The sequence below is a fragment of the Carassius carassius genome, chromosome 15 (genome assembly GCF_963082965.1).
Source record: "Carassius carassius chromosome 15, fCarCar2.1, whole genome shotgun sequence".
Classification (NCBI taxonomy): Eukaryota; Metazoa; Chordata; class Actinopteri; order Cypriniformes; family Cyprinidae; genus Carassius; species Carassius carassius.
In genome coordinates, this window is record NC_081769.1 from 32,134,524 (window position 1) to 32,156,708 (window position 22,185).

Sequence of the window (22,185 nt, forward strand, 5' to 3'; positions counted from 1 at the left end):
GATTAAGATTTGTTTTATAAGTGTTTCCACAAACTTCTAGGCCATCAAGCTTCAAGCTTCTCAAGCCTCAAGCCTCAAGCATCAAGCTTCTCGTTCTATCTCAGTATCATTTATTCTTAAATTTATACCCACATCAATGGCACGATTTCCAAAAACTATAAATTTGGTTTTATTTAAATTAAGGGTTAACTTACTAGAATCAAACCACTTCTTTAACAATGATAATTGTGTTTCTACTATATCTATCAATGCTTCTAAATTTTTACCAAAACTAATCATGCTGGTGTCATCAGCAAATAAAATAAGGTTTGATGTTTTTGAAGCTAAACAAAGATCGTTTATATACATAAGAAACAAAAACGGACCCAACACTGACCCCTGTGGCAACCCGCAGATAATTGTTGGCAGCTGGGAATCATTGCCATTGGTGTGGACATACTGTGATCTATTCTTCAGATAAGTCTGGAGCCAAGAAAAGGCCACTCCTCTAATCCCATATCTCTAATATCCTCTAATCCCATATAATCTTAGATCTAGAAACACACCGACAGCATATTGTTTATTGGCTATAGCATTTGATATTTTTTCTACAAGGTCCACTAATGCTAAGGTAGTGGTCCTATCAGGTCTAAAACCATACTGCTGTTCACAAAGAATATTTTGCTTATCTACATAACTGAATAATCTTTTATGGAATATTTTCTCCAGGATCTTGGAAAACTGTGAAAGAATGGAAATAGGTCTATAATTCGTGAATTTCTGTTTATCACCAGCCTTGTGAATAGAAATCACTTTCGCAATCTTCATTCCTTCTGGAAATACCCCCGATTGTAAAGAAAGATTAAAAATGTAAGCGATTGGTTTTACAACACATTCAATAATATCTTTTAATACTGACATATCTAGCCCATTCCAGTCAGCTGACATCTTAGTCTTGCAGTTTTTGACAACTGAAATTATTTCATTTTCATCAGTGACTTGAATAAATATAGTTTTATCAGTGTTTGGTATTTTACTCAAAACATCCACCTGATTAGTATTGACTATTTCTTTAGCCAATTTAGGGCCAATATTAATGAAATATTGATTAAACTGATTTGCAATTTCATCAGATTGATTGGTCAAAGTTCTATCGTTTATTAGAAATTCAGTTGGAATGTCAGCATTTTGATTTCCCTTTTCATTACTCATTACCCAACTCATTATTGTATAGGAGACAAAAAAAGGAGATATTAATGAAATCTCTTTTGTAATTTTTCTATCACTTACGCATACCAGCCTCATCTCCTCTGAAATTAGATTATTAAGGTCTTTTTCTGGGAAAACAGTGGGAGACTTTAGAGCAAGTCTCCATTTGATTTCATTAAAGAAACTACTGAGATCTAAAAGTCACGAATGTGATCTCGTTGACATCGCATGCTGACCTATTTCAAAAAATCTCAGTGTTTGTGCATTTCTTTGAGTTTTGAAATCTCAGCACCAGCCTGACATGGATTACAAAACAAAACGTTACTAATTCCTCAATTCCTTTGGGCTTGCGGGGAGGAGAGAAATAATAAAACAAGAGAATAATCAAAAACACGCCCTTGCTGCAGCCCTAAATGGTTGTGCCACATGCCTTTGTGCAAGTGCAAGCACGTCTTCGTTCTCCCTTGACAAAGCATGTCAACCTCAGGCCTCCGTGTCGGCGACTCAACTCTGACATGTCAAACGACATCAGGCTGAAGGAATGCTGTTACGGAGTCAGACACTGAACAAGAAAACTGAATTAAATATGCAAGTGAAACCGCGGCTTGAGTGACAACAGGAACTCGCTGCTAACCAGGAGGGCGTCTTTAGACCCAAAAGCATCTGGGTTTTATCTCCTCAGGGCTTTGAAAAGCTTTACGATGTTTGATTATGGTGCGCACACGATGCAACAACACTCAAAAGCCTCTTTCTGGAAAAAGGCAAACAGGGAAAACATGAATGTTGGCAGCGTGTCACTCGGGTTTAAGGGAACACGACTTATTAAGTTGATGAGAACATTTTGATTGTTACGAGGTTTTTTTGACTCCGTGCCTGCAGCGAGAGTCAGTTTTTTACGGCTCTGTTTTCTGTTTCAAATAACAGTAATGTGGAAAATGTCCAATCTTCTCTGCCCTGCAGTCAGTCACTGCGCTGCTTTTGGTGAGCTGTATTTTCAGCACCTCCTCGTCTGTGGAGACCACCTCGCTCTCAGCGCTGAAACAAGCTCTCACGCTTTTACAGAAAGGGGTCAAGGGTTCAACGGTTAGCATGGTCTGCTTCACCCTGCCATCTCCACTTATGCATCGTCCATTCCTCCTGATGCTATACCTCTCTTCTCACCCCTGGCTGCCTCATTATCTGTCAGCGTGTGAATCTCCTCACTTACCAGAGAACAGAAATCATGATAAACGAATGTTATATATGAAATAATCTTATAATACATAGGCTGGATTCACAAAACATTCTGAAGAATATCTAGTATTTCCAAATGCATTTAAGTTAGAATAACTGCATAATTTTATTCTTAACCCTCTTTTTTTATTATTGTTTCTTCATTGCAATGGTACGAAACCTGGTAAAAAAAATAATATGTTAATACACACACACACAAAAACATGGGCATGGTTCAAAAGGGCTAAATGGTCCTGAAAAAAAAAAATCACACTGTGGAACCATTTGGTACTGCGCCCAAACAAAACCTGTTAGAATGGTATTTTTCTACCTAAAATTCATAACTAAGATTTATGGCTTTTAAGGCTTACTCACAGTTTCAGAGTAAAACTTCCCTTCAGCAACAATCCGCCATGTGTCTTTTTTTTAAAAAGAGACTAACCTGAAGTCTGCACGTCAACGCTCAAAAAAGTGGTTAATAGGTATTAAATGGATCACAACTATTTCATAAATATAATTTAGTAATACCATAAATCCTCTAAAAATACCAAACTTAAAAAAAAAAAAAAACTTTATTAATCTATGTAAAATACAGTAGATAAAAGTCATTTTGACAGGCACACAGGGAGCAGAGAGTTAAGAATGTTCTGAAAACAAAACTTCTGAATTCCGGAATTCCTTTTGATTTGAAAAGAATGCTCTTAAAATTCAACGAAAATAACCTTTAAAGGATCTTGATGAAAATAGTGTGCCTGTTTATTTTGATTATTATAAAGGTAATCTGCAGACAGTAAAACCTTTGCAATGTTTTTTGAGTCGATCAATGAGTCTTCAACAAGTACTACATAATAATTTTATTCTTAAGAAAAACGTTTTTGAGTGAATTGAGTGTGTTTCAACATTCTTACATCTTATCTTAAGAATTTCTTATCTTCTGTCTCAAGAAGATTTCTGCTTTTCAGGCTCCAGGTCTTAATCAGAACAGAAAATCAAAATGGAAAAACAAACACAATCAGATGTGCATCTTAGATTATTATAAAGTGAAGTAATTTATCTGAAATTAATGATTCAGGTCTTTACGGTTTCCTTATGTGATTCATACCTCTCAATACTAGCGCTTTTCAAACGCATATCAGACTTCAGAGCTTATTATTCAGTCACATGACATCTTTTTACTTGGTAAATGTGTTTGCATCGTAGTTTATGCACATAACGTCTTATAAATTAAAAAAGGTTTTCTCTTCAAGCAAAAGTATACATTTTTTATGTGTTTTTGCAAAATATTATTCAAATCTAAGTGCTTCCCTACAGCACTTGTTTATACATTTTCCCAAAATGGAAATTTGTGTAATGTAAAAATAGCTATTTGACATATCAAACAATGAAAAGCCACTATATATGCACGAGTGTAATATATAGTGTGAGATTACAAACTAAATAGGACACATGAAACCCAACATGATCGAATTTGGGAAAAAGAAAAAAGATTGCACAGTTTTAAAAACATAAATCCAAGCGCGAACTTTGATTTTACTCTCACCCACCTGTTTCAGTTCTCACCGACTCTATCAACACCCATCAGCTCTGTGAAACATTTCTAAACACACACTGCTTCCCACTGCTGCAGCGGTCGCATCATCGCAGTTATGAAACCAAGGAGAGAGAAGTGTGTGTGTGTGTGTGTGTGTGTGTGTCAGAGATAGCATCGTCTCCATATTGTAAATAATTAATCACATCCGCTCTGTTTGTTCGTCACTAGGATTCTCCAAGACTTGATCCTGTCTGCTTTTTTTCCATGTCCCTTTATATCTCTGACAAAACACACACACCTGCACTCAAAGCACACACTGCATAGCTCAGAGAGTCTCTCCTGCTGGACTGTCTGTCAAAACACATCCTAAGAGTGTATAATATACAACATGTTTAGATCAATACAACAACTTCATGTCCTTCAGATTGAAAACAAGCTGAAATCTTGCATTATTTACAGCAATGCACTTACAAAAGATGTCTCTGAGGTATTACACTAGGAGAAACAATAAAATACACAAAAATAAAAAATAAAGCACCAAGGATAACAAAACAGAACGTTTTAACAAAACCAGTCTAACAGATCTATGCAATATTTCCTCTCATTTTATGGAATCAAGGTTTAGCTGGTTAGGATTCTCAGTTTGCCCCTGCTGGTAGATGTCATAACTACACCATTATACTGCTGAAATAAAATTGGACAAACAGCTGTGTGCATTCTTTTTATATATAATATAACATAAAATAGATATAATAATAATAATAATAATAATAATTAAATGCTTGAAAATAGCAATGCATTATTTTATACAAGATAAAAATAAAATAAATACATTCGTATTTATTAATGCAATATTTTCAATTTCTATTTTTTTATTATAGTTTGTAGATTTTCATAATAAAGAAAAAAAAGATGAAGACAAAAATGAGAAACTTAATTTGCTTTAAGCAGACAGCATAAAGGTACATTTTGTGAATCAAATGTTTGCAATGCAAACATACTTTCAGGCTACATGTTTAGTCCCTTTAAAATCATCTGAAAAAAAAAAAAAAAAAAAACCTGCACAGCCTTCTTTCAAAATCCTATCATTAGACTGGACACTGCTTCAGGTATAAACAGAAATATCCACCCACAGGAATGATGTCGATAACGCATAAGCAGACGTTCATCTAGACAAGTAGTCCCAGTGCTAAAAGGATAATTGACACAACTGAACAGCTCAAATAATAAACATGCACAGCTCTTCAACACATTTCTGCTTTGTATCCCTCTGGAATGCCTCACATCTTAGACTTCCAATACAAATGCATGGCTGTAAACTGAATTTTTGTTTGTTTTGACAAACTGAGGGATGAATCGATATATTATGCCACAGATGGAGTTCATAAAGCTTAAGTTGTTTTGCACATTCCACTAAGGGCCAGTTTTGATAATGTGCACTGGGTTTAGTATGATTCATCATTTACGTGAAGAATCAGAAGCCTCAATTATTCCGAAAATAAAAAATGTCATTAAAAAACTGCATGCAAACCTGATTACAATTGACTCCTGACTAGCACTGGTCAGGAACCACCAGCCATGTGCTTTGCAATCTGAGGTTATAAACCAAATAAATAAATATCTTGGGTTAACCACACTGTAGTCTCTGCCTTCATCACCCACATCACAACAAGATCTACACTGCCCTAAAGCCACAGGAGTCCAACAGCCCACTTCTGAGATTTACAATGGTAAAAGAAGTCTATTTAAGACAGTTTCTTGACCTTTTAGTACCAGAACCAACACAGATTTAATCCCAGTTGGCACCCGTGTGATTGCTCAAGCAGCACTGGATGAATATTGATTTTTGCCCTGAAGGTTAGCAGCATATGAAAATGCTAAACGTCTGTACTGTTTTGTTTTAGCTTTGAAAAATGCAATGGAATGGGGAAAAACAACACAAGGTCTCAAGATGCATTTTTTTAAAGCTGAATTTCTTTAAACTTGAGTGCTACATTTTTTGAAATGCAAGCGCAAGTCAAAGATGTCCATCTAGCATGTGTTTACATAGAAAAACAAAGGGAAAGTACTGCAGTTTAATAGAAAAACTCATTCTAGGTCAACCTTACACAGTGGGTCTGTTCCAAAATCTAGTGAGATCCCTTCATAGGCAGCACTGTGGGTGTCACACCAATAGCGCTCCTAAGTTAAAGAGGTCATGAAATGACAAAATAAATCTGATATTTTGAGGTAATTGTAAAAGTTTCAGAACTCAAAACTTTCTCGTCAGTCTAAAAACAGCTTTTATTGAAGGCAGTCAGCCAAAACGACAGCTTGTGGCACTTTATGACATAATAGTGTGGCTAAACACCGTCTCCGCAGAAGAAGATCAATGCCTGCTTCTACATCACTGCCTGTTTAGCTCCGCTCACTGATTCATGCACATAGTGTAAATAACGAGAGAAGCAAATGCAGACAATAAGACGCTGTCCAGTGCTTTGCATTGCCTTCCTTCTGATACCTACGTTTGGAAAGATTGGATGAACTTTATTTTTAACGAAGATCATTTGATATTTGATAGTATTCATGCGTTTTTTAGCCTAAATCACAGCAGCGACAATCTGTGAAGGACGTAGGCTGTCAAACAAACTCAACCAATCATAGCAGCAGGCATTTACTTTCGAGTCAATCTGCCACGCCTATTCAAACATTATAAGAGGATCTCAGAGCACGATACAAAATTATAAAAAAGGAATTTCATGTTACTGAGCAAACAATGCAATACTCTAATAAGCTACTCTAATTAATAATGAATATGGGGTAAAATAGTCAATTTGACCATTTTTATCAACACTTAGGATTCAAATGAATTATGTGTATATGTTTTATACCCCATCTTGACAACCAAGCTCACTGCAATGCACTGTGGGGTGGCATTCAATGCTCCGGATGCGTGCAATGCTGATATAGAATTTGGCCAAATATCAAGCTGCAATCTTTTATAAACTGCATATGTACCTCTGATGCCTTAAAATTCTGCCTTTGTAGACAGCTTAGTGGGTTTTGGAACAGAACCCATGTCTACATTGGACACAATAGGCATTGCACCACATTGCATTGACTATGAAGCTGCACACCAGGGACCAAAAATGTCAAGGTACTGTAGCTGTTATTTAATTCAGAAGTTATTTAAATGCACAAAAAATGCATAGTAAAAACTATTTTTAAATAGAGAACCATTGAAAAAAATGGCTGCACAACACAGAATACCAAAAAAAAAAAAAAAAGGAAGGAAGGTTTCCATCAAAAGCAGAATCAATCACTTCCAGTGGACATGGTTTTGTGAGCGATTTAGTGGTTGTGCATCATGAGACGCCACCTGCATCTGGTGTATGGTGTGACATGTTAAGCAGCAGAGGGACATTCTAGACTTCATATAACAGGAATAATAACTGCATTATTTTTTAAGAACAAAGAAAGTTGAAAGGTAATAACAAATGGTAAAAAGCATCTAAAAAAATACAAACTTTGCCTTTTAAATTCATACAAATATAAACTTAACGTCTTAAAAGTTCATGTTCATGTTATTTAACAATCCCAGTACTTGTTCTGGCATTTCTAAAAAAGTTTTATCATGTTTTCAAGCCCCTAAAACCTGCATCTAATGCATCGGCTTCACCCTCAGAGCAACAGATCTGTTGTATCTCCCATGGAGAGCTCTGTTCCCATTCCTCCGCGCATTTGGAAAGGAATCATCTGTTCAGCGGGAAGCTTCATTTCCAGACGACATGCTGAGACACAGAGCCACACGTTTCCTAAAATCTCCTAATCCCTTCAGTTTTCTTGTAGCTCACGATTTCACGCTCTGGTAAACTCCACCGCAACAAATCAGGTGTCTGGTGAGGCACGCGAGCCACGCTCCTCTGATGTCCCTTCGAGAAACCCCCGCTGTGAACGGCAGACGGGGAGCCTACAAATCAAAACCACAGACTTTCAAACTTACCCATAAACATGCTCTCCATGGTCATCATGCGTCCAGATCCGTGGCGTCCCCATGCAACAATGCCGTCAAGAGTGAATCCATGATCTCATCTGTGCATGTGGGAACAGGGACCACGAGGACTGCAACAACACCTCGTTAGTTGTCTGTCCCTCTCTCTGTGTGTGAAAGGAGATCCCACTTCAGAGAAACTATCAGTCTTGCTCTCGCACCTCCGTCCTCAGCCGTGTGTCAGAGCGCTGTAATCTGACTCCTGGTGAAGCAGCTCTCTCCGGCGTGCCGATATCAGCGTCTCTGGCGGGAGTCGAGCCACGGCTGCTCATTTGTTCTGTCTGAGTGTTCCTCAGGCATGGCTCTCTCTCTTTCTTTCTTTCGCTCTCTCTCTCTCTCTTATCTCTTGTTCGCTCTTCCAGCACCTCCCTACTTCATCTATCATGCTTGCTCTCTCTCTCTATATGTCTCTACACAGTTATCTAGTGATGTCCTCATAAAGTAACCTGGAGTTTTATTTATACTTTATTTTAATAATTTATCTAGTAAGAAAATGTGAGCATTGCTGCAGAAGAAGTCACTGTCATGGTGCAAAAGCGTTTGGCAGGACATTACTAGGGTTTTTTTGGCTGTGGGGTTGCTCGACAGTTGCTAGGGTGTTTTTGGCTGGTTGCCAGGGTGTTCTGTTTGGTCGCTTTGGCGTTGCTACCATGTTCTGCATGGGTGTCAAGTTGCTTAAGGTGGTTGCTAGGGTATTTTGGGTGGTTTCTCTGCTGTTCTGTTTGTCATGTTGCTGCTATATGGTTGCTACCATATTCTGAATGGTTGCTAGGTTGCTCTAGGTGGTTGCTAGGGTATTCTGGGTGGTTTCTCTGTTGTTCTGTTTGTCATGTTGCTGCTATATGGTTGCTAGGGTATTTTCTTCTGTTCTGTTTATTTTGTTGGTATATGGTTGCTAAGTTGCTCTAGGTAGTTGCTAGGGTATTCTGGGTGGATTCTCTGTTGTTCTGTTTGTTATGTTGCTGCTATATGGTTGCTAGGGTATTTTCGGCTGTTCTGTTTATGTTGTTGCTATATCATGGCTACAGTGTTCTGTATGGTTGCTAGGGTGCTCTTGATGGCTGCTAGGGTATTCTCTGCTGTCCTTGTTGCCACCACATTTTTCATGGTTGCTAGGTCTGTTGTTACCATGTTTTGCATGGTTGTCAGGGTATATTCTACCGTTCTGTTTATGTTGTTGTTATATGGTTGCTACCATGTGTTGGGTGGTTTGTATGTGGTTACAAGGAGTTTTTTTTGGGTGGTTTCTTTGCTGTTTTGTTTTATGTTGCTAGTATATCGTTGCTACCATGTTCTAAATAGTTGCTAGGTTAATCTAGGAGGTTGCTCAGATTTTTTTCTACTGTTCTGGTTACGTTGTTGCTATATGGTTGCTACCATGTTCTGCATGGTTGCTAGATTTTAAGGTGTGTTTACTAGAGTGTTCCGGATGGTTTCTCCACTGTTCTGTTTGTGTTGCTGCTGTGTCGTTGCTACCATGTTTTGCATGGTTTCTAGGTTAGTCTAAGTGGTAACTATAGAGAATTCTGGCAGGTTTCTATATAGTTGTTAGGTTCTCCCGAGTAGTTGCTATGGTGTTACATCAGTCTATGGTTGCTTCTATCTTCTGGATGATTGCCAAGTTGTTACTATGGTGTTGCTAGGCTATTCAGGCTGGTTGCTAGAGTGTTTTCTGTGGTCGCTATGGCATTGCTAATTTGGAGCTACAATGTTCTGCATGGTTGCTAAGGTTGTACTAGGTGGTTTCCACAGTGTTGCTATGGTGTTGTTGTTTGCTATGGTGTAGCTAGACAGTCAGTAACCTGCTCTGGCTGCTTGCTAGAGTGTTCTGTGTGTTTATTATGCACACCTTGATAGTTGCTTGATAGTTCTGGGCTCTTGAAAGATTATTACAGCTAGTTACTTGGCTGTTGCTAGATGGTTGCTAGGCTGTTGTGGGTGTTGAACAGCACATTCCGCGGCCCAGTTTAGGGTGGGGCCCCCACTTCGACCATAACACTGGACAACGGTTTGCTACATCTTGATTGGATCTTGGTGGACCAACATAAGCAAACTGATCAACGCCATCAGATAAAGATGCTAAGACAATGGCCAGACATCTCTTGAGTTCAAGAAGAAAACATCAAGCCCAGGAAGGACAAGACTTCTCATTGGTCCACATGCAGTTTGTGCCCTTCACTCATCTAGAGACTAATGCCTAAAGTTTTGGCCTGTGACCGCCATAAAAATTCCTCAGGACCTTTGTATGCAGCAGCAGTAGGTGAAAAAAGACAGATCACAAAAATACATCTAAACTGTGTTTGGCAACCTTAAAACTGATGCAAACTACAACACACCCATTTGCGTATTTATTCAGAGAAATAAATATTCTTCAATGACAGATATGAATAATGCATCTGTAAAACTTCAGTGACACTTTTATAACTGTATGTTTGAACTATGCCAGTTTTTTTCTCCAGTGTTTTACCACCTCAGGACATTGTCATTAATGTACAAATATAACTCATTGTCATGTTCTAGCCTATATTTATCTTTAAATAATGACTGAAAATGTTATGCCCTTAATGCTGTGCCATTTTTCCCCTATTGTATCAAAAATGGTATTGGATATCAGCATTTTTCAAGGTATTGTATCAAAGTTAGAAATTACAGTATCATAACACTAAAACGCAGAGTTCTGAGTCCCTAGTCCTGAGAAGCAGAAGACATACATACATTTGAAACAAGACTAAGCTCAGTTGAGTAAACCTTTAAGGTACTTTCATCTGCATTTCCCAGAATAAGGAGATTCTTACTGACGTGGTCATGAACTTAAATATTAAAAATAAAGTTCATCCACTCTTTACTAATCTTGGGATCAGAAGGAAGGCAATGTAAAGACTGTTTTTTCACAACTTAGCACTTCACAGCACCTTGTTGTCTTCGGAGCTTCTTTATCGTTTGGTTTCTGAGTAGACATGCATTTGCCTCTCTCACAATATACAATCACGCTGTGTGCAAGGATTTCTGACTGAAAACTACATTGGCGATGTCCTGCAGCCAATGAGAGAGCAAGAAACAGGGTAGAGGGAATTTCGGGGAGGAGGTATGGACCAAAATATCAGCATTTTAATAGATATGTGTAGTTATATCATACAGAAACAAGCAAAAACATTTGCTTTTGACCAGCCGCAACATTAGCATTACAGTTACTGCTAAATTATTATTAACCTCAACTCTCTTTGAAGAACACACAATCCCTTTTCCCGCATCTCCCTTCTGCATAATCTGTTTTTCTTTTTCTCCTTGTAGCTGGAAATCAGCACACAGACAATTTGCGGGCTATAGTTTTTAAAATAATTGTAATCTCGCACAAGAACTCCGGTCTGAAACATGCAAGTTTTTGCATTATTTCCTTATAATTTCTTGGGTGTGTTTTGTTGTGACACATAGTTTGCATACCAGACAGAGCTGTCTGCGATTCTTCCTATTGTTAAGTCATGCTGATCCATCATGCAATGTGAACTCAGCAGCAACTGAATGCTACCCCAGATCCGACGAGTCTGAAAATCGTGCGGTGTGAACTCGGCATAACAAGGAAGTTTTGGGGTCTGAAACGTATAGCACAATGTCCTCTTATACGTCAAGAGATCAAGATAATTTAGATTTCTCAGTTCATGTCCCCTTTAAATAAACAAATTTTTGAATATTCATTTTTTTTATGAGCACAAATATTTGAACACAATGTTTTGGGAAAATGCAAATCGCTAGTTTCAACCATTTCAGAAGTCCCTGCCATGAGCTGCTCACTTGACCAACATAAATATCACTTCTCCCAACCTCTTTCCAGAGATGTTGGCATTGTTGTATTTTAGTGGTATATGATTTTCAAATTTACATTAGAAAATGTGCCCTGGCTTGTTGCTAAAGTGTCGTATGTTCTAGGTCATTGCTAGAGTATTCAAGCTGGTTGCAAAGTTGTTGCTGGAGTGCTCTGCACTGCTGTGATTGTGTTGTGGGTGGTTTGCAGCAGTGGCTTACTAGTTTAGTCTCTATATATGGCTCAGGTCCCCGATATATAGGCCCCTTTGCTGGTCAACAATTGCTAGAGCAACAAAAGTCTAAGCATTGGTCCAGATCACTACCGCTTTCAGCACTAGCAATTTATAATTGTGATGCTGGCTTTAAAAAATCACTAACAATGTTCTAAATATGCAAAAGGTTTTACTTTTAGTCTTTAAATACAAACTATATAAGTCAATGGCAGTATATAAATAACCAAGAAAACATGTCTGCATAAGATCTTAAGAGAATATGTCATCACAGACACAAAAACACACGTACACTTGACCTTGATTCCCCTCTTGGCTCTCACTCAGATTTTTCCTTGATTGGTTCACTGTAATTCTTTCTGAAGGTCAGGAGGAATTGACCGTTTGAAAGCCGCCCGCATGCGCTGCCTACAAATCAGAGGCTTTGCTTGCAAACAACAAAACAAACACGTATGCAGAGCTAAAACAGATCGTAACGTGCTCTCATCCACTTAACAGAGTTCAAGAGTAAGGACAAACAAAACACTAACAAAAAAGAGAGCAACAACAGAACTCATTGCCTCTATGGGATGCGCGTTACACTCGCCTGCAGCTATAGGAGATGGCAGATTTTTTGCATCGTCGCACAGATGTTTTCAATTAATCCCAAATTCCCAATCGCTCCCGTGCCTCTCGTCCCGCCTCCAGCCGGCTGCCAGTAAATACATTTATTCCATATCTATAGTTGCAGATCCTCGCTCATCCAGGCTGGCAAATGTGTTTTTTAACCTTGACTCTGAGGTGTCACTGCTGAGATAGAGCATTATTTGTCACCATGAATAGCATTTAACAGCAGCTGTGCCCAGAGGAGCCCACGGTGAACCACATGCAAAGTGCAGCATGGGAAACTTCATTAATCTCTCTGTCACTTTCATGACGCTTTTCATTAGTTACGCAGCTATCTGATCAACTGGCAGGTTGTGTGTGTTGTGAGGAACGGCGATCTGAGATACACAAAAGAGGATGAGAGATTTAACTTAAAGTACTTCTCTGTGACTTACCAGTGCAGTGTCCCACACCAAAACTGCTCAGTATATTTTTGGATAAATAAATTTATAAATAAATAAATAATAAATGTATAAAATAAATGTGTTGTGACCCATGCATTTGCTATATGTCTTAATAAAATAAATTAATTAGTTACTTAACAGCTTGTTTACTGTTTGCTTGTTTACTGAATCCTGCTCAGTACACATAGCATTTTTTATTAACAAAATACATATAAAAATGTTATAACATAAACTGCTTGCTGAATCCCGCTCAGTATATATGGCATTTAATATTTTTATTTAAAAAAATGACTACTGAATCCTAATCAGTATAGGGCATTTTTAGTTAAATAACGTGTAGAGAGCCATGCATTTGCTATTTTTAATAAATACATAAATAGCTTACTGTTTACTTGTTTCACACATCCTTCTCAATACATAAAGCATTTACTATTAAATAATAAAAATTCATAATAGTAATAATAATACATAATAATTTAATAAACTACTTGGTGAATCCTGCTCAGTATACATGGCATTCATATACATGGCATTTAAATACAAAAATAGTTTATTGTTTGCTCAATACATATAGGGTATTATATATAAAATAAATAAACTCAGTATATATAGCATTAACTATTTTTATTAAACAATTATAAAAAAATATAAAAAAACAGATTCCTGTACTGCATTTTTTGGCATGTTTTTAAAAATATAATTAAAAAAAAAGAATAAAATTAAATAGATGCCATAGAATATACGACATATATGGTTTTTTAAATCGAAATAATTGTTATCTTGAATTTTTATACAATTTTTAAAAGTCCAAATCAAAAGAGAGATTGCAGCTGTGATTTCTGTGATCATTCATGGCACTAGAAATGGAAGTTAAAGCCAAGTGTGTTGCATTGCTGGATACAGAATGTACACGCAAAGTTAACATACTGTGAACACACAAACATAAAGCTTCTATGTAACTCAAACGCAAAGTTACCCACACCTCATTTGTTTCTCCTTTATATAAATGAACTGAAACAGAGTGCAAATGAAGACCTCTTTATGAAAGTGAGGCTCCATCAGTGAAAATGGAGAAAAGCTTCAACAAACTCTGACAGAAACATAAGCTGACCTTTGAGGATTTCCAACAGGTCCAAATGTGCTTTCAGCAATCCAACTCTCTGTAGTCACACTTGATTTTACACATTTCATACACTCAGATCTTTCACAGAATATTTCACAAAACAGAACACATGAATTTCGATCTGGTAAATAGAGTTTAAATGTACATACAGTAAATAAGAAGAGACACGGGACGGCAGGCAGTTGAACTCTAAAGTGACATCAGCACCATTATCCACCATTGTTTCTCAGACTCCTCAAACTGTGCTCAGATTTGACAAAGTTTGCATCCAAAACAATTCACAAATATAATACTGCAATCAAGATTTCAATATAATCTCTACATGAACTGAGCTGATATCCACATTCATTGTATTACTCTGTACACTTACTATATAACATCTCTTTACTTATTTGTGTACATTTTTATTTCTTCTAAGCAAAATAAACATTAGTACCTGATCTTTAACAAAAAGAGCAACACTGGAGCAAAACAATCTCCCTTCTCTCTATAGATATAACATCATTAACCCTTTCTTACTTTCACTGTGAGATGTAAACACAAAAGCCATTCTCATATATAAATTAAATAACCTAATGATTCCATCAGCAGAAATGGCCTTGGGTGAAGTCATTCTGCAGGAATAATACAGTGACCTGTTTTCATCGCATCAGAATGTCAGTCTAAAACAATATATTCTGATATAAGTGCACACAAGCATGAGTGTTAATGGCTGCTGGTGGTTGTGACTGTGGGCTGTAATGGTTGGTGTGAGGGTTTGACAGACGCCTACAGATGCAGAGGTGAATATGCTGTTTACATTTAACAGAGAAACACATGAAGACAACCAATGAAACATGAAGAGAGCAGCTCCCATCAAACTCTATGATCAGCAGCTGTTTCAGGTCTGCTAAATCAAAAACTGATGTCAAAATCAAAAGGCAACATGTCAAGGTTACAGTGTGCTTTTTTAATAAACTAAAGTTGTGCAGTGTACAGGTTGTACTTCAATAGAATCACAATTCAAAATTTAAGGGAAGTCAAATTAAAGTTATTTAGACTAGAAACTAATGAAACTAAATATTTCGAGAGAATCTCTGAATGCTGACTTGACAAAGGACTGTTTGAAGGTTTTGGGGGAAGAAGTTTAAAAACCTTGAAGTTTGAAGGTTTGTAGACAGAGAATGTGATAGAATGATAGAACAACAGAAATAGAATGAACAATAGAACAATCAACAGATAGACAATTCTTGATAGACTGATAGAAAGAACAATGGATGGATGGATGGATGGATGATCAAATAAGACTAAGATAGATAGATAGATAGATAGATAGATAGATAGATAGATAGATAGATAGATAGATAGATAGATAGATAGATAGATAGATAGATAGATAGATAGATAAGATATAGATGGACGGATGGATGGATGGATTAATGGATGGATGATGGATGGATGGATGGATGGATGGATGGAACAAGACAGAATGATAGAAAGAACAATGGATGGATGGAAAAAGACTGAGATAGACAGACAGATAGACAGACAGACAGACAGATAGATAGATAGATAGATAGATAGATAGATAGATAGATAGATAGATAGATAGATAGATAGATAGATAGATAGATAGATAGATAGATAGATAGATAGATAGATAGATGGAACAAGACAGAATGATAGAAAGAAAAAAGGGATGATGGAATGAGACAAAGATATAGATGGATGGATGGATGGATGGATGGAACAAGACAGAATGATAGAAAGAACAATGGATGGATGGAAAAAAAATAAGATAGACAGACAGACAGACAGACAGACAGACAGACAGACAGACAGATAGATAGATAGATAGATAGATAGATAGATAGATAGATAGATAGATAGATAGATAGATAGATAGATAGATAGATAGATAGATAGATAGATAGATAGATAGACTGTGAATACCTGAAGATATAATGATATTCAGGACAGCCGCATTATTGCTCTTGTGATATTTATTAATGCACCAAGATTAGTGCGTGAAAAACCCTCCTAACAGTAAACAGTAAACTCACTGTAACACACTTCCTATGTGTACAATGTATGAAAATTCTTGTGTTGATCCTTGTAGTCCAAAGATTCGCATAAAGCTCTTTTATTAAAAGCACATTTTGAGTGAGGTAACTGTACTGTGATATGGATCGCATTTCTGTCTGCATCACTTCCCCACTTCACTCGTACAGCTCTAAGAACTGAGATTAAACACGCTCCGGCGGCGATCGCTGTCCTCCTCGTGCTGTTACTCTCTCATGCCGTTCTTTTTTAATAAGATTTTGCTGCGTGTAAATAGGTAGAGCTGTGAGAAAACAAGGTAGTTATTTATTGGGGCTCAGAGATGCGTTTCATATCATGGGGCTCAAAGAAGCGTTTGCGCTTTCAACAGAAGTCGCACAGAAGATCTTATCAGACTGCTAAATACCAAAAGTGTCTCAGCGTTTCACAACTGCAGATAAATCACCTACATTTAACCAGCTGTGCTGAATCCAGTCAAACCACACCAACAAATCATCAAGAGAACAACACAAAAAGTGCTTTTTTTCAGACTGTGATCAAACAAACTTAGACCATAAACCCAAAGTATTTGAATTTTGACTGTAACTCATCCTGCAATCATTTACTATGCACATGATTGAGAACTTAAGTGTACACTTGTTTAAGAGAGCTGATACTCGATACTTATATACTGTAGTCTATATCTTTTTGTTTTTTAAAGGAATACAGTATTTCCCCAAAAATAAATATTTGCCCACAGTGCACTCACCCTCAGGCCATTCAAGATGTAGATGTAGATGTAGAGTTTGTTTCTTTATCAGAACAGTTTTGGTGAAATTTTGCATTCTATCACTTGCTCACCAATGGATCCTCTGCTGTGAATGGGTGCCGTCAGAATGAGAGTCCAGACAGCTGATAAAAATATCACAATAAGTAATCCACATTACTCCAGTCCATCAGTTAATGTCTTGTGCAAAAAGCTGCATATATAATAAGCTAATCCATCATTAGTTTAATCATAAATTAAGTTTTTAAATGTTAAATGTTTAAATGTTACTTCTGGCTAATAATCCATAATCAATAATATTCTTTCCTCTAGTGAAAAGTTGTCTCATCTGAATCAGGAGAGAAATCGGCACAGATTTCAAAAAATGATTTGGGTGGATTTTAATGCGACTCATATTTATGGACTCATATTTTGGCTGGAAGCAATGGTTTCAAGTTAAAAACATTTTGATTGATTTTTTTCATACAAACATGCATCTTTTCACTTCACAAGATGTTAATTGATGGACTGGAGTAGTGTGGATTACTTTCATTATGACGGCACCCATTCACTGCAGAGGATCCAGTCGTGAGCTATGATAAATGCAATGCAAAATTTCTACAATCTGTTATTAATGAAAAACAAGCTCATCTACATGTTGGATTTTAGCAAATTTTCATTTCTGAGTGAACTATTTCTTTAAGGACTTGTTGAACAGATTTTAAAACACACTGAAATTCATGTCACGTTTGCAACTGCACACTTGAAGAGCATCGGCCACATGGTGCAAGTCTTGTAGTGTGCAGTTCAATTTACATTAAAGGAAGAACTCGAGCCCTATCTGGGGTTTAGAATATTATGTTCTATATGGGTAACCATCTTTACAACCATCTGGAACATCCTAGAAACCAGATATACGTTCAATACTTTAGCAACTGCAAGGCAAAATAAAAAAAAAACGTTTATTTGTTTTCATTTGAATTATAAGTGCCCCGTCACCCATTACGCAAGAACACACCATTTCCTTTCATGGAGAAGTCTCGGGACGGGAGGAAAAAGATGAATGTAGCCAAATCCTACAGAACCGTTTCCCAGCTGAACAGCTGATAATTAAATTCTTATGTGGGCCTGACATCATCTCCACTCCAGCATGTTCAACTCACGGACTACACCAGATGTCAAACAGGAAGAAGCAAGCGCCTGCAGCAACAGCGTGGCCTAATGTACAGATATTTTAGAAGAAGTGCTGTGAATTATCAGTGGAAGATCTGCGGTTCAGGCCTGAACTTTTACACAACCACTTAGTTTTGGCACATGTCCTGTAAATAATGTAAGTAAAAAAGCAAGAGGGCGTTCACACAGAACAGCGAGAAAAACTGCAAAGGAAGGCGCATGAAAGCTTTCAGGGGTCAGCAGGGTCAGTTTCAGCTGGTAGATGTCATAACTCAGAATTTGTTATATCATTTTAAAGCCATTCATCTAAATTCTGTAGCGAAAGTCAACAGAAAGAAAGAAGAACGGAGTGAAGGATTTGTGCATAAATAGAATTCAACCAAGTGCTCAGAGAAATAATGAATCTTTAGACAGTTCTCGAAAGCATCAGCATAATATACAGCACACACAAACACTGGATAAATAGTCCACTTTGTATTGTATTTTGTATCTCTTTTTCATTGTTTTATCAATACTTTCTGGTAGTGAAAGGACATAAATCAATCTCTCTCTCTTTCTCTCTCTCAAAAAAAAATACATACAGAATTCTCAATTTATCATAATGAATGTAAATCACTGCTTCTCAAACTTTATATACTATACTGAATAGATTTTTTTCTACATTTACATTTTGCAAAACACTCAAAAAAAGTTTTTGTTATTTTTATGAATTCTCTGATGACTCACCAGAGCAAATAAAACATTCTCAACTTGAATGAATATGAATAAAAAATGTACTAAAACAAATTATATAAAAAAAGATCTATCTTATTCTTTTAATCACTGTATATTGACTCGTTGATTGATTCTCAACTCAATATCATAAATACAAATCAACTTTTCTATAATATCTTGGACGGATTATTTCCAAATGCCTTTGAATTTGGCCCAAAAGCGGTATCTTATGATCAGACTCAAAAGCAAGTCTTATCTGAGGGAATTCTCTAAAGAATCACTGGACTGAATAAAACAATTTTCAACTCATCAAAATATACATTAATATTTTTCTCCAAAAAACATGCTCAAAAAACAACTCATGCTCTGTAATTCTCCATCTGAGTTACACTATAGATTCACTGACTGAATAAAACAATTCTTAACTTAATAGAATGAATAGAAACCAATATTTTGCTTACTAAATACACTATCTTGGATGGATTTGTTTTCTAAATTGTCTTTTAATTTGACCAAACTAATGTGTCTTATTACCATGCTGCCTACCTAGTGGAAAATTGACACAGTCTGACAACAAATATTCAACAAAATAAATGGCTGTAAAGTTTACCAAAACAAACAATGAGTGCTGCTGACAGAGATCAATATCCAGCATCTCACAGTTTAAATCATCAGCGTGGAGAGTAACGCAGAACCAATTGAAAACTAATGTAATAAATTCAATTATCTCAATCGGTTCAGGCTCTTGTTTCTCTTTTTTCATGTTTATAACCCACAGCTGTCTTGCTCGCTTTAGTTTAGCCAATTGGCCGTTAATTTGGGGTTTGGCACCGGGTGAGATTTTGTAAACATGAATCAGCAGAGCCACACGGTGACGGATCGGAAAGTACAGATGAAGCCGATTGATTTCTGCCAGAGCTTCTTAAGCCTTCAGCACGCCAGGTCAATATGGATTTGATATACGCGAGTTTAAAACCAGCCCGAAAAAATACAACCCGCGTACTACGGGCAGCCGAGTCAGCAGAGACGAAATTAAAATGACAAAGGTGGCTTTGGGATGCAGATATCGACTGGAGAGTCGGGACAATGTTTGGCGAGTTTGTCTCGCTGATAATGTCTGTGCCAGAGGAAATAACACGGCCGTGCGAAACTCCTACAGGGACCAAAACATTGTCTGTAATCACATTTCCTGCGAGCAGGAGAGAGAGAGGGATACACACGGCCAGGGGTGAGCATGAACCACACACGGCTTTAGACGCCATGCTGAAGAGACAGCGCTTTTATAAAGAGCCAGAGTGATTCCTGTGTGCTTCTGAATGGTCATAAAGCACCAGCCTCTTCTAACTGCTATTTATGGGCAAGTTGATTTCAGACACACTTTGTAGTAGAAGGTGATCATCGACGGCTTGGATGAGCAGCGTGAGTCTGATATTAAGCTTTCTAATGGATTCATGTACCCACTCAGCATTTCACTCCATTAACAACATCATCACAGTCTGAACTGTGTTTATGCCTAGAGCTGGACAAAACGACTCCAATATATCTTGATACTGTAAGCCTGTTGATGATATTTAATATGCATCACAATATTTATTAGGACTGTTTTTAATGACATATGCAATTAATCACACAATCAATATTTGATTTATTGTGGCATATTTTTTTAACTAAGCACCATCACATAAATAGGTGTTATTAACCATGGCACCTCTTCGAGCAACGCATGAATCAGTGATTTAACACGAACTGGTTAAATAAGTGATTTGGTGAGTCACTGAATGAAACGAAAATACACAGCAATAAACAGCAAAAATTACTTGGAAGAGTTTAGAATCAATGTTTTGGGGGGGGGGGGGGTTTCGCAGAGATGCATTGAATTGATCTAATGTGACAGTAAAGATCTTAATGCAACACAACTTACACAAGATTTTGATTTTAAATAAACTTTCAACGTTCAACTTTTTATTCATCAAATAATCCTGAAAAAGAAAATGTATCACTTTTTTTTACAAAAGTATTAAGCAGCACTACTGTGTTCAACACTGATAATAGTAAGAAATGTTTATTGAGCAGCAAATTAAAAAGGATTTCTGAAGGACCCTGAAGACTGGAGTAATGATGCTGTGAATTCAGCATTGAACACAGAGATATATTGCATTTTACAATTTATTCAAATAGAAAACTGCTATATTCAAATTTTAATAAAAGGCCTATTTCACAATATTATTTTATTCCCTAACCAACTGTTTTTGCTATTTAAAGTTAAACCAGAGATGCTACTGTCTTAATAACACTTAACAAGGTAAAGTCGACAAGGGAATGAATTGCAAAACTAGGCTGACACAAATTTGAAACATAACAGCCAGATAAATAGCACAATGTTCACAATGTGGCGTAATTTCATAATCGCTCAGCCCTAGCTCTCACGCAACATTTTGCTCCACTATCAAACATCATCACACTCAAACTGCTTTTACGCCACTAGGCTTTATGATGTTTTTCAGGGACCGTCTCCAAATTCTTGATGCTGTTCCAGCGTCAAAGATCTTCCACAGGATATCCTCAAGTCCATAAATTTAGCTGAAATCTGGGACAATCAAAAGATCAAGGTTATTTACAGTTTTCTAACAGCCGTTATATACAATAAATCGGCAGGAAGCCACTGAACCCAAGACTGATGATCTTATCCTTCCAGCTACTGAAAGATGACTTTGATAAAGATCAAACTCTTCTGTTAAAGTTTTCCTGTGTGTCCTGTGAAACTAAAGTGTCTCTGGAAAAATAAAAGATTTTCACACCATTCTGTTACATTAACGAGTGTTTAACGTCTACATCCTTTCACTGTATTAAAATACACCAGAACATTTTTTATTAACTTGAATGAAGCTAAGGTAATAAAATAAAACACAAATATTACATTAAAAACAATTACTTACAAAAAGGTTTGTCTTGACAACTAATTAAAATAAATAAATAAATAAATTACAGCTGTATTATTAAATATAAACATTCAAGAAAACAAAAGCACATAGCAAAGTGCGTATTACACAATATAAATAAATACTACAATAATAAAAACGAAATAAATGAGACCAAAATACAGAAAAAACAAGAGAAAAAGGCTAAATTCAAGAAGAAAAAAAGAAATAAACAAATCTCCTACTCTTGAATTATCTGTTGGAATCACTATTTGGCTTGAAACAATTGAATCAAAATATAAAAACACATCTAAATATCAAGATGCAAGTCAAACCTCTATTTAAGTCAACTTAACTCAGATTCTAAGGCTTCTTTATTTATTAAACCAACGTCTTGGCCATCAGCCTTTCTCAAGACAATGAACGAATCT

General features: G+C 36.7%; 1 protein-coding gene across 6 annotated transcripts in view; it reads right to left on the minus strand.

Annotated features, from left to right (window-relative positions):
• Positions 1 to 22,185, minus strand: part of znf385d (zinc finger protein 385D) — a 94,160-nt gene that overhangs the window by 52,299 nt on the left and 19,676 nt on the right. The window contains exon 1 of one of the 6 annotated variants that reach the window (XM_059568527.1): positions 7,914 to 8,272. The exons of the other annotated variants lie outside the window; for them this stretch is intronic. Coding sequence (XP_059424510.1) covers positions 7,914 to 7,941 — 28 coding nt within the window. The 5' untranslated portion in view covers positions 7,942 to 8,272. Of the gene's footprint in view, positions 1 to 7,913; positions 8,273 to 22,185 lie in introns of those variants that run through there. 6 annotated transcript variants of the gene reach the window in all.